At 43.5% G+C, this 13,482-nt stretch overlaps 1 protein-coding gene across 5 annotated transcripts in view; it reads right to left on the bottom strand.

Annotated features, from left to right (window-relative positions):
* Positions 1–13,420, bottom strand: part of LOC144105440 (E3 ubiquitin-protein ligase Mdm2-like) — a 49,793-nt gene extending 36,373 nt beyond the window's left edge. For 2 of the 5 annotated variants that reach the window (XM_077638561.1, XM_077638562.1), the window contains exons 1-3: positions 13,320–13,420; positions 6,147–6,180; positions 2,878–2,955 (exon numbers count right to left, since the gene is read on the bottom strand). In XM_077638561.1, coding sequence (XP_077494687.1) covers positions 2,878–2,955; positions 6,147–6,170 — 102 coding nt within the window. In that variant the 5' untranslated portion in view covers positions 6,171–6,180; positions 13,320–13,420. Of the gene's footprint in view, positions 1–2,877; positions 2,956–6,146; positions 6,181–12,637; positions 12,965–13,319 lie in introns of those variants that run through there. The other 3 variants (XM_077638559.1, XM_077638558.1, XM_077638560.1) reach the window with 3 other exon arrangements.
* Positions 13,421–13,482: the final 62 nt, after the last annotated feature.

Below are 13,482 nucleotides of genomic sequence, written 5' to 3'. Positions count from 1 at the left end.
CCAAGCTATTGATTGAGCCTCACTTGATATCGGCGTTCATACCGTCACAAACAGGGTAACGTTTCACTGATGCGCCTGTCCCTTGCTAAACGATGTATGACTGACTGACCCAACAATGTGCACTTTCCATACTTTTACAAGGCATGCACGGAATGCCAGCTATCACAGTATAACAACACTCTGGCACGACCCATGCGTTTCTCTCCCTTTTCAGATAAGCTTGTGAAGTGGAACAGCACTTAAGACTGGAAAAACCGACTACATGCATGCAAGCAGCAGTTGGATGAGCGCCAATAAATAGACTAGGGCTCCTTTGCTTATGCAGGGTCAGTGAGGAGAAATTGAAGTTGGAAGATATACCAGGTGTTTCAGGGAAGGTGATCACTCGTGTTTAAAAATAGGGTTTTTGAGGTAGACAGAAGCTTTTTCCGGCATAGTAATGCCAGCATTGGCGGACGTCAAAAAACTGGCAAATCATCTTAACTAGCTAAGTGATTAACTAAATTCTAATACTTAACGTTTAAACTATTACCAATAGGCACCTGACTGCAATTGGAGATTTGTAGCAGGCTGTTAATGATAGCCATATCAGTTCTTAGGATTTCGAAAACGTCATTACTCTTGCCGCTGTGGATCGACAAAATTTGGTTGCATCGTGCTTAAATACATGTACTTTCGAAAAGTATGCAGGCAAAGCAACCCCTCCAGTGGTCGTACCTAGTCAAAAAAGCCAAATTTTGTCGTGCCACAGCAACAAGAGTAATCGAGTTTTCGAAATTAAAAAAACTGATACGGCTATTACTAACGGCCGGCTACAAATCTCTAATTTCAATCAGGTGCTTGATGGTATTAGTTAAAAAGTTTACTATTAGAATTTAGTTAATCACTTAGCTAGTTAAGATGATCCACCTGTTTATTAGACCTCCGCCAACAGTCATATTACTATGCCGCATTACCTCAAAAACCTTATTTTTAAAAATTAGTGATCACCTTCCCTAAACACCTGGTTTATAAGCATTGCAATTCTAACGACAAAGACGCTATTTTTAATACAGAGCATTTAGAGACAATCGTCATGTTTGTAAACAAAGGTAGCACTGCGATTGGCAGCGGCACGGTGGGGTAGGCAGGAACAGAGCATGCCTGCACTGCGCCAAGTGAAGCTGCCTTTGAAACTAACTCACGTAAGCGAATACTCCAAAGTGTGCGTGTCGATTCAGATCCCGCTCGTGGCCAATTGAGTTTTCTTTTATTTCCCACCCCAGCCAAGTGTGGCACACCGAGTCGACATCAAACATTACCGAGTTTGCATGCGGAAGCGACCAGAGGTGTTGACAGATGTATATCATTCCTTTTCGTATGTCCTACCTACAAAAGCTCAGTTTCCGACAAAAGTAGCCACCTCACCATTAGAATGCGGTAATCTCTCGATACATGTCCTCTGATTCGTTTAAAAAAAATAATCAACAGGACAAGATTAAGTAGCCACACAGGTGCAGCACATTCAAAGGCGGCACGCACCAGCCATGAACTATGCTAAACATGCTGACTTGCCGTTTCCATCGCCCACTGTGATGGTGAAATGAAGCGATTGCTTCCGGGGCTACCCGTATTGTGACTGTACAATTTGTTTTTGTTATGCTGGCAAATGGAGTGCAGCATTTTCAGAACAGTCAGCTTAGGTAGCACATGGTGCAACATGTTCCATCACAACAATGTCAGTTTTTCTTGCATTATCTGCTGCTAGCAAATGACCAAGTGCCCATTCCCTTGACTCGTCAGAAACATGTTGGAATTCTTGCAGTGCCATTAGCGCACTGTCAAGAGCAACTGTGGAGTAGACCACATAGGGTTTGATTAGCCTGCATCAGAGACATGCCAGTTTGTTTCAGTCCGCAGCACTCCCACTTGACGAAAACACCGAAGCATGCTGCAAGAGCAGTGGGCACTGAAATAGTGCAAGGCATATATAGGTATATATACACTGCTTCTATAGAAAATAGCGTGATTTGCACACCCCACAACATACTACAGTAAAATCTCGTTACAAGAGACACTCGGTTGCAAAAAACATTTGAAAATGATTTGGTTGTTTTTCCCAAGTTTGCCATGTTTGTTTAACAAGTTCACATACAAGACACACTCAGTTACTGAAGACAACTTTTCTATGTCCCTTGAGTAAATTCACTATTTAGAAAAGACACAACTCAACTAGTTTACTTAACACAGCTGACATTATACAAAACCAAACATGCACCATTTTTCATTTTCTTGGTTCGATTCTGTTCCGTTCTGCAGCCAAATGTCATGCCTCGTATGGTTGCGACTATTATCTAACTGCACCAAAATTGGTCATTCTGCTTCCATAATAATCTAACTGCACCAAAATTGGTCATTCTGCTTCTATAATAAACTACTATAAACGACTTCTTTAAGCCATCCTGAGCAATTTCTTGTCAACGTGTTCAAGTACACTTCGATACTGATGTACAAAAAACTGATTTAGTCCGACTCCACGGTGTTTTTAGAAATTTTGGTTACAAGAGACCTTGGTTCCAAGAGACATCTTTCTTGGGTCCCTTGACTGTTTGTTGTAACGAAGTTTTACTGCACTTGGCATTCTTTGGGCCTGCGTGTACGCGGAAGGCATTCATTTCAGGGAAACCATCTCAAACAACTTTGGTTAGATGATGCAGATGGCAACAATTATGTGCAGTATAGGTGCTTCACGAGTTTCACCAACTAAAAATGCAAAGGCAGTTCAGTGCAAATGGTAAGATTTCCACACGTTTTGATGCAAGTGAATGCCATCCAGTGGCAGCTAAAAGCACTTCATGCAAGAAGAAAAAAAAGGAGAAAAAAAAAAGCCTGCCTCACCTGCTGTAAAGACAAGAGCCCCGATGTAACCCCCCCTGTTTTAAGGCACTCCATTAGTCCATTACTTGGCATGTAGAGCTGTTCACCAGTGGGGGAGAAACACAAATAAACGAGATTAGAGCAAGAAATAGCGTCGCCATCACGGGTGGTATAATATAACGATTCTCAAACCGATTCCATGTCGTTTTCGAATTTTCCGGCCTTCCTCACTGGCTGAATTGACGCCACGCCACATGTCATAGCGTTGCTTCAGCCTATGGCGAAGGGTGAAAAATTCAGATATGGACTCGATTGGGGAAGGAATCGTTATATCATACCAACAAAGTTTGATGCACTAAAAAACGCTCAGATGGCAACAGCACAAAAATCCGATGCACGCAAGGCTCTGAATGATACTTCAGTAGAAAAAAATAAATAAATAAAATATGCCGCTTTCGCTGAACTGCTCCGCTGAACAATAAAGAAGTGCTTTGCGTTGGCCACGACTCAAGTATGAAGCGGTAAATGCCCCTAAGAAGAGGCCCCTGAAGCAACAGCGTTGACTTATAGTGACGACCGCCACGATCAATGCCTCTGCGCCTGCTAGCGTGGCACTGCTGGTGGCCAGCAGGTGCAAGGAAATTTGACAGCGACAAGAGGCCTATGAGAATAAGTCGACGCTAATCATGGTTTTGGGGACTACTTTGAGGAGCATTTCCCACTTCATTCTTAAGTTGTATCCAACTACAGCATATAAGTGCCGGTTCAACGAGCTCCCTAAGCACATCTTGTCTGTAAAAGTTTTCGCATGACTACCGCCTCTCGTGAGGAGCTTTATCCAGTGAAGTGCATGCAATTGTTGTCAGTGAAGTGCATGCAATTGTTGTGTTCTGAAAGGATAGAACAGTGCGTCTGTCCTTTAGATCACCCTCAACTAACAAACATTGTGCGACATTTTTGCAGATGTGTCGCAGAACTAAGCATCAAACCTTTTTCTGCAAAGCGAGCGAGTGATAGGCGCGAAACTTTCTGTAAAACTGAAGGCAAAAGTTCACACTGCAAAGCAATTTCTGCCAGCTTTTGTCAAAAGCAAGGACGCTATCACGGGGGGGCAACTACAGGAATTTTTTTTTGTTGTTGAAGTTCACATACTTTGACGAAAATTTTGCACTGGGTTACCTACGTACCGATCCCAACAAACTATGCAATAATGTGGGATTTGTTTCCGCACAAACCAACTTTCTAAAATTGACCACTTCCACGAGCTCAGAAACATTACCTGCCCATTAACTACACTTCAAGCTTGCTGAACAAAAATCTTCAGACTTCGATTCGGCCATTTCAGGTCTTTATGAACAGAACTGCGATTCGCTATTACCACCGTAATACGTGAAGCCCCACCTCCACCCACACAGCCAAGTTTTTGTTTGTTGTAAAGCTGTATTGCACAACATTTCCAAAAACAATATACTCTGATGAACAGAGCAGACCCTAAGGAATATATAGGAATCATAAGTTCAGAAAAACCCCTGTAGTTGCCCCCTGAAGATTTACGGTTCTAACACTTCAGTGCTGTCACGGTGCTCAAGAGGCTTACGCTAATGCCGCAAAAACAAAATCACAAAAAGTACAAAATAATCAGAAACAAAGGTCATTTTACTGAAAGGAAAAAAATATATAAACAGAAATGTGTTCTCTTATCATCTACGCTGCACGCCACGCAAACGCAGGCATTTTGCAATGTGCGATCGCTGTGCAATCTTTTGTGAAATAAACGCCTTGAGAAACGAAACAAAAACAAAACGACGCCTTCAGCAATGCAAAAACAAAAGCGATGTGATGCACTCTGAGCCAACAACATGTTCACCATGCGAAAACAAAAGCCTCCCAATGGTAACAGTGCAATGAAGCGTGCCACTTTCTTCCAGCGCTCGTGTATGATGCAAGAGATGTGCAGACATGGTAGTGAAAAAAAAAAAAAAAATGCCCTGTCATCTCGCTTTTTGGGCATATTACTACGTGGTGATAAGCACAGATATTAGCAAGCTAACAAGCTTGCCCCTCCCTTGCTACATCCGGATTAATCAGTGTGTGCTGACTGCTGCACCAGCAAGAACACTGCTATCGCGGCCCGATTTGCAAGCACCTACGAACCTCAGATTTATATCAAAATGCTATAAAGTGGAAACTGATCCGGTGTGTAGTTCTGATTGTGTGGCGTCAACAGATACAGTTAAATGATGACCGAAATGTTCAGTGGCTGCAGTTTTGTTTACAGCATCTAGACGCAGAGCACATAAAAAGGGGGGGGGGACACAACCAACCTGCACCACAATCACAAAATACAGAAAATTCAAAACCATTTCCTTTCTTCAGTGGCAGAAATGCTAATTGCTGTCAAGAGAAGAAGTCAGTGTTTGGGGCAAGCACCACTGCTTAAGTAGCCAGATTATTAAAGGGACTAGGAAATGACATTTACTGATAAGCAATAAGGATGGGTATTTGCGGGACTAGATATGCCAAATCTAATGGCCCAAGAAGCCTAGATCAGTTTCCACTAAATAGCAGTTTTACTTGGAAAAAAAAAAAAAATCTTGTCTGGAACTCTCCACAGCCATCAGAACACAACATGCTGTGGTTGTTTTATTTGGGCTTCACGATAAAGCTACCACTCTTCTAGTTACCCACCGGAATCTCAAGTTTGGAACGCACGATGCAAAGCACTATATGTACTACTTAGTCTCCAGCGATGAGCTCCGTAACATAAATTTACTGCTAATTTCACCTCCAGTGATGAATTCCAAAACAAATTTAAACTGCTAGGCAGTTACAACTGCCCAACAAATGGCTGTAATATACATTCTATAGTTTCCCTGCTTTGATAAAGTAACTCCTCTGACAGCCATTTCGGCTTGCCTCTTTTGATTACACTAACTTTTAGTCCTAAATGCTACGTGCTGTAATTCCCATGCACGAGGGATGCCAGGGTGCATGATCAATAAATTGCTAGCGTCGAGGATTACCCATAGGTTTCTACATGCCAGAAATGGAGCAAAAGCGCAATGCAGGTAAAATAATGTGTAAGCGCTTCAAAAGAAACAAGGAGCAGCTGAAGTGCACGTGAACCAACACCAGTTCGAAAGCAAACGGAACATGAATTGGGGTGGCGGCGTCAAACCGGCGGAAAGCGGAAACAAGGCGGAACGACGGCGGAAAAAAGTAGGACAAAAAACGAGGGGAAAGGCCGGAGCCAATTGGGGAATCAGCCATTTCCTCCGTGTTTTTCTTACCTGTTGACCTGACACATGGCTCATGCTTTTACACCTGCAAGAGTATGAACACACGCACACATACAGGCACAAGGGTATATAATAGCAGACCAATCATGGGGCAGAGAGAGAGATTTGAACCGCTTGGCCGCCATGTATGGCGAGCCAATGAAAAATGGTGGGAACATGACAACACTCCAATTTCACGACCTTGTAACCTCTCTTGATTTCATTTGCTTTGCAATAGTTACCAGGTTAAACTTTCCTACACTGTTTCATACATAGCAGGCAATGCTGCCAAATCTAGCACGCCTGTTCATGCAGGTGAAGTCCGCGCCCAAGAAGTACTCCTCAATACAACCGAAGTGAACACAGGCACTTTTCGTTATGACAAGCCTTCAGCGCTGTGACTGGCAACCTCCTGGGTTTCGTTGTAACTCTTGCCACATTATTGTCCTGCGACTCGTTGAGACTTCAAGAAGTAAGAATCACATGTGGCAGCGAATCCCTCTTACTCCATCCGCACCTAAAAAGTAGTTGACACTCGAGGAAGACTATAGCCAGAGGGCCCTAACACTGAGCGGCTCACAGCTTCGACCGTAATTTTTAACGTTACCAATTCGTTTTATATCTCTGTATGTTTTTGTCCAAACAATGACCAAGGCTTCAAGATGAACGAATGATACATGTTAGAGTAATACGGTTCTGCGGAAGCATTACTTCCGCAGCCTTGTCTGCTATGTATGAAATGGAGTATAGGATGTCTACCGTTTTTTCTTTTCTTTTCAGCCAAGCAAATCACAGGAATGCAAATTTATAAAAATCTGTTACCTCTGCATTTATTAAAGGTAGAATATAGGCGAGAAAATGAATGGCACAAGAATTTTTGCCACCTTAATTAGTGCTCTTCAAACGTAACAGCTTAAAAATTTTTCAAAAGCCCTGCAAAGAGCACAGATTTGAAATTTCAATAATCAAAGGCTCAAATACAGGTCTCAAGAACGAAAAGGAAAAGCCTTTATAGCATCAGGCTTGCGAGAGCTATAGCAATAAAATGTGTCAAATATTTAGAGTTAAGTAAACTGCCAGGTCATACCTTTTTTTCAGATGGTTCGTAAACATACCCGCTTTTATTTTCACTACTCGCAAACTTGCATTCCTGCTAACGAGGCTTCGCTGAAGTCATTTCATTAATCTGCACTGCTTAGCTTGTTTTCAATGTTTCCAGTTAAGTTTCAGTAACTGAAAAAGCTTTCTTTATTTTCTTGTTCCTGCTGCATGTTTTTAATGCACTGAAACCAAATGAACCAGACCATTACTTTTGGTACGCAAGGAACCTGAAACGGTTTTTCTTTTCTTTTTTTTCTTAAGGGCAGTCTTCAAACACAGAACGTGTGGTTGTTAGCACAAACTAACATCCCGAATACCAGTGACACAACCGAACTTTTAAATCGTTTAACGGGAGCATTTACTTTTAGTGAACAATGCCCATCAGTGCTGCGTCGGCAAAAGAATTTCTTTTATACGTGAAGCATACATTAGCAGAATCTCCACCCAGTTTTCCGTAGGATCAGTATAATAGCAGATTCATCATCATACTGACTATGCCCACTGCAGGACAAAGGCCTCTCCCATATCTTCTAATACACGCTTCACGTCTCCTTAGTATTAATAACAGGGACCTCTTCTGAGTGGTTTCAAACAGAACTGCAGAATGAAAATTCAAACCAAAGATAACAACCAGATGTGGCTCTTGATAAGCCTGGGCACATTCACCAAGGCAAACGGAGACAGTATTTAACGGCTACCAAGACCGCTTCATGTGACACCGCATAACCTGCGTCGTGCTCAAGAGCACACATGATTACAAGCCTGAAACCACGGAAGGATATGAACTCCCAATGCCGTCATCACCTTGGCTTTATAACTGGGCACCCTTGAGCTGTTACCTCCAGCAGGGGAGAGGGGATAATTCGGATGGTGTGACATGTACTACTGGTGGGAGAGACAATTTTCAGCAACCTCTTGAACTGAAGGCGAGCTAACACAATAAAATCTAAACCATGTGTCACAAGCATACTTCAACCTCACTACTGTCAAGTTTCTTTGTAATTAAAAACCTACAGTTTTCCTGCGGTCTCCCTTAATTTCAATGATCGCCACACCTTCTGGTTCACTTATTGGGCCCCTCATTCCTTTCAGCTCTTAACCAGAGGCAAAGTTTTGAAAACAGCCAGATTTCCAGCTCGTGTCGTCTGGCAGCACAGGGTAACTATACATTTACCCACATTCTGATCTCAACCACATACTTCATTTATCTGCCCTTCATGTCCCTAGAGTGAAAACCGTTGCAGGGTCCTGCAAATATTTGTTTTCTTTTTCTTTTCCTTGGTTCCTCGCATGAAAGAACACTTTCCCACACCTTTTCAGGTTCAGAATTGCGCCCAGCAACAGCAAGATCAAGCTCATCTGAGCTGGGCAGAGCTCTCAGTCCCATGGCAGGTGTACCACACAGCTGAGTCCGGCACAGGGGCCACAGGCACTCATGCATCCAGTGTGCAGGCAGAATCTCATCATGTAATTTATGTAAGCGTTGCACAGGCTGCTAGGCCGACTCAAAATTTACAGTAGCATTACAATAAAATCTTTAATCCGTTGCGTATCAACAGTATCGTCATCAGCCTAATTATTTTTTGGCAGATGCCGAAATGAGACCTAGACACTTCTGTATCTAGTCGACCCAGGACTGCTTTTGCTTGATTAGTGAAAATCCGTCGAAAAATGCTGCCTGGCTAAGCTAGTTTTCTCAATTACAAATTTTCTGCAAGAACGCTAACTGTATGGCTGTGCACAAGAGGATGTAGACAGTAACTACTCCTCCATTAGTGATCCATTTTTTTCTTTTTCAGATTTCCTCAAGTATGTAGAACCAACATTACTCGAAAGCACTCGTGACATCAGCCACTGCAGTTGCCTTGCCAAACTGTTAAACACACCTTTTTAAATTCCCCATTCCCATTGGGTGCACTTCACCACCAAGATCATGCCAGCAGCATTAAGCCATCACTAAGCGAAGCATAGAATACAAGCCAACGCCTGCCATGTTTATATTAAAGCAAAATCTGCAGCAAGAACTGGCGCAACTGAAGACAAAGTTAAAAGGCCAGAAGAAAGCTGCTAGTGCTGCTGTGCCCACACACTGGATGCGTCCCACATTCTCACCATGCATTTTTCTTCTTTTCTGTTTCTTTTTTTTTTAACAAAAGGGTCCAGTTCGATCGACTGACAGCACAAAACCAGTATGGAGGGGGGGGGCTTGGCACTCGCCGACGCAAACTAGAAGCCATCCCGCTCAATAGCGGGCCATGCACAAGGAGCCACATCAGTGGAAGCACACAGGCGCATTATTTATGGCAGCGCTAGTTTTCATAGTAGGTACTAGTTTTGAACACACTATTCCACTGCTTGGAAACAGTTTTGTACAAATAGTATGCAGACCACCCAATGAGCAACAACACTCTAAACACAAATATGCCAATGTGGGAGTAAAAAGGGAGTACTCTTTTTAATGAACACCCTTTTATAAGAATGTTTTATGGTTTACGGGGGTTTAACGTCCCAAAGTGACTCAGGCTCTCAGGGGGGGCCGTAGTGAAGGGCTCCGGAAATTTCTACCACCTGGGACAAAATGAGTGCACTAGAGGTCAGCTTACTCCCCTTTTTACTCCTTCCTGTTTAGAGTGAAGAGTAGTAACCAGGCTCTGCGGACATGTTGCAAGCATAGGCAGCTCCAACATGAAAGGCAGCATTCTGGTTTTTAAAGTGCACACCATGCTGCTGTCCTACATGTCACCAACATGACAAGTGTACCAGACTGCCTGCATTCAATCAATGCTTACCGTGCGAGTATGAGTGAGAAATCACACTTTTTACTTTGCGCTAGACACTTTTCCTTGGGACGCAAAGTGCTCATGAGGTGTTTTCACCTTTAATGCGGAAGTAACAAGAGAATTGGCTCTTGTATGCAAATTGACTGTTCCATTTGACATCCGAGCTACCTGCACTGCGGGGGGTTTGTAAAATATATAATCCATCCCACTCCTCATCCAACATTGGATTGGAGCACTCGGGATCTCCGCACGGGACACAAGACGCAGTTTAATCGTGGAGGCCTAACCGCAATTTTAAGAAAGTCTTACAACTGCCTCGAAGCCGCACCCTGCATACTTCTTGCAAAGACTGCGCATGGATCAATAAAGGGGGAATGAAGAGAGATGGGATGCAGTGGGATGCATTTAAAATACCGGCGACATTGTGAGAAGCACGCCAAGTTGTTTATTCGTGTTTTTTGTTCGATTCTACACTCGGCAACAACTTTTCTTGGCAATGAAGGGAAGAATACAGGGGCAGAGCGTCCATAACCGCATCATTCCGTCAAATAGTTCATCCGCATGACAGCGCGACTGGCCGCCTGGTGCACTGCTCTCCTCGTGATAACGCCATACCATCGCCGGAGCAGCTTGCGCCATCTCTTGCAGCTTCCTGTAACTAGACATGCCTAGCAAATTTGTAATCAAGAAAGCAGTTTTTTTCCCCCCTGACATTGAATGCTGACAGTTGTTAGCTGCGTTAGAAATACGCTTAAAATAAAGAATACTGACAACATACTATGTTGTAAGAGAATACTTATAAGTGCAAGCGGGGACTACACTCCGCTGCAGAGGAGAGATGGAGTGTTTTGGTGCCGCAGTTTCTGCTCCACTGCCAGGAAAAGTTGCCACGGAGTGCACGCACAGCCTCGTTAGCAAATTTTAGGTTTCCGAACTGCATGCCTACCCCTCTGTTCATTTCGTAAAGGTAGAAGTACCCACCAAACAAAAATTATGAATTCCATGGGCAAGGTCTACCCACAACATGTTTGCTACCAAATCTTTCAAATGTGAAGTTCAGTGTTACCTCAAATTTTTTTTTTTTAAACAGCACTTGCCAACTCAGCAACAACACTAGCAACAACAAATTTCTTCTAAGATGAAGTAGTAAGAACATTAAAATTTATGAGTAAAGGACAAGGCATCTATATATGTGAACATTTGTTTTATTAAGGAATGTATAAGCATGCGCAATTTCTTGAAGAAATTTTTAGCAGTAATGCCACTGAAAGCCAGCTAGATCATTAAAGAATTGGCAATCCTCCCATCACAATAAGCAAGCCAGTGTCCGGGTCCAAGTCACTGAGCAGAAAGTTTCAGTGTCACCGGGAAAAGAATGCAGCCACAGACTGCACAAAATTTTTAAGCTTTGCAAGCAGCAAAAATGAATTTAATAAAAACCCACTGACTGACTTTAAAGGCATCAATGTATGTGGAAGTTGTAGGAGACTATATATGACCGACTTTAAAGGCATCAATGTATGTGGAAGTTGTAGGAGACTATATAGAGCAGATGCTATATCTAAACCCCTGTTCTAGTCCTTCCATTAGGTACTTGTCTCGGCATGCTGTCGCCTTGTGAAGGCCTATACCACACATGCCCATTCTTGTTTTTCCCTAGGCTTAAACTAAAACCCTGCTTGCATAAGCATAAAACAAAAGTCAGAGCAAATTGTCTCTGGTTTATTAACTGCTGCCAGATCAGAATATAACTGCAAGCAAAAGAAAAAAAAATCGAACCTTGCAATGCAGCTGTTTCAAATGATACGTCAAAGCCCTTCTGACACAAATATGGCACAAAATAAACAGAACAACCTGATGCGCATTTTATCTACTGTTGAGACTGCACTGTGATGAACAAATTCTGGATGCAATGTTCTGCTGGGCATTTATCCAAAATAATACAACCAGACACTGGTTAGATCTTGAGATGATGGCAGTTAACAAATAAAAATAACTGACCCATTCGAATACATGGTCTAATAGTTATCACAAAACCCTATGCAAGACAGGTTATGTGCAATAAACTAAAGACTACGACGTCCTCTTCATTTGCAAAATTACGTGTAACGCGCCAAAAAAATACTATAAAATGGTGAAGACATGAACGGCACGTTTCGGGTCAGCGTTCACATGCGCATTATAGTTGAAAAACAGGGCTACAAAACCGACAACAGTTTGTGAAGAAGAACTAGGAAACGTAGCATTTTAAATTCGACTCGCTCCGCTGCAAATTACCAGGCCGCCACCACGCCCCAAATCGTCGTGGCACGAACTTTGGCCACGACTGGCCGAGACCGTCATTAGGCACGCGGCAATTGCCGCCTACGCAGCAGTATGTCTACTGGGGAAACAGGACGAAGACTCTTCAATTACACCCACACACGAACTAGTCAATCAAAGCCATATTAAATCTTTGGCCGTAACGATCGGTGTCATGACAACGGACGACGCGTTGGCCCAACTGACCACGTGTCCTCAAACGACCGCCGAGATGAAAAAAAAAAAAATTCTCCCGACTTTGACACTCGCAGAGCACGTTATTCGCAAATATTTTGGACTTCGAGGCGAAGAAAAACTTACTTTAGCGGGTGCATAGCGACCGCCGGAGTCCCGTCGGCTGTTCCGAGCGAACTGCGTGAGCGCGCGCGAGCTGGCGGTGCGAGCGAGGGCAGAGCCCATTTACGCAGAAGCAGCGTCTCTTGTCCGAACATGTCGGGACGCGCAGCTCAGCGATTCGCATTCTTCCAGGCGGCGGTTGACCGCTCGCGTAGCAATTGTTCCGCTCCCGTTTCCTCCTCTGTCGAGCGTACACACAGCCGGCCTGAGTCACATTCACGTCGCCAACATGCCCGCTCCGCTTGTCAGCGTTTTCGGAAGCTTCAAACGTTCAAATTCAAATATCTGAACAGCCGGGCCGCCCCGCTTATCTAGCCCTATGATGCTAAGAGGAATATCGGCCGGAAAACGACCAAAAACGGATTGACCGAGTGCGCATATCTCCGATATCGCGTTACTACATCGACGTGATTGTTTTCCAGGCTCCCAACGTTTCGCCAGGCGTTTTATTCACAATTCCAGCTCAAATTTCAGACAATGCGTGTCGATTTGGCGGTTACCGCGATGGGCACAGGATGCAAGGCCGCACAGCTCAGAAATCAAACGCGAGGACTTCTGCGCCACTACAACTGATGGCGAAGTTGCATCAGCACACATTCCGAGGATTGTTTTGAACGTAAATACTTTAAAATGACGTTTGGCTTACCAGCAAATTTGCCGAACAAATTCGTGGAGGATGGAAGTGCTTTGTTTTCGTTCTTGTAGTGTAGGGCTTCGCCACCAGGCAATACGGTGTCGCTAGAGAGTTATTAAAAATAGCTACGAGAAAAGTTTCTACTTTACATGCTTCAAGTATAAAATATATTTCA

Source organism: Amblyomma americanum, chromosome 9, assembly GCF_052857255.1.
Source record: "Amblyomma americanum isolate KBUSLIRL-KWMA chromosome 9, ASM5285725v1, whole genome shotgun sequence".
NCBI lineage: Eukaryota > Metazoa > Arthropoda > Arachnida > Ixodida > Ixodidae > Amblyomma > Amblyomma americanum.
This window is presented reverse-complemented; position numbering and strand designations above follow the sequence as displayed.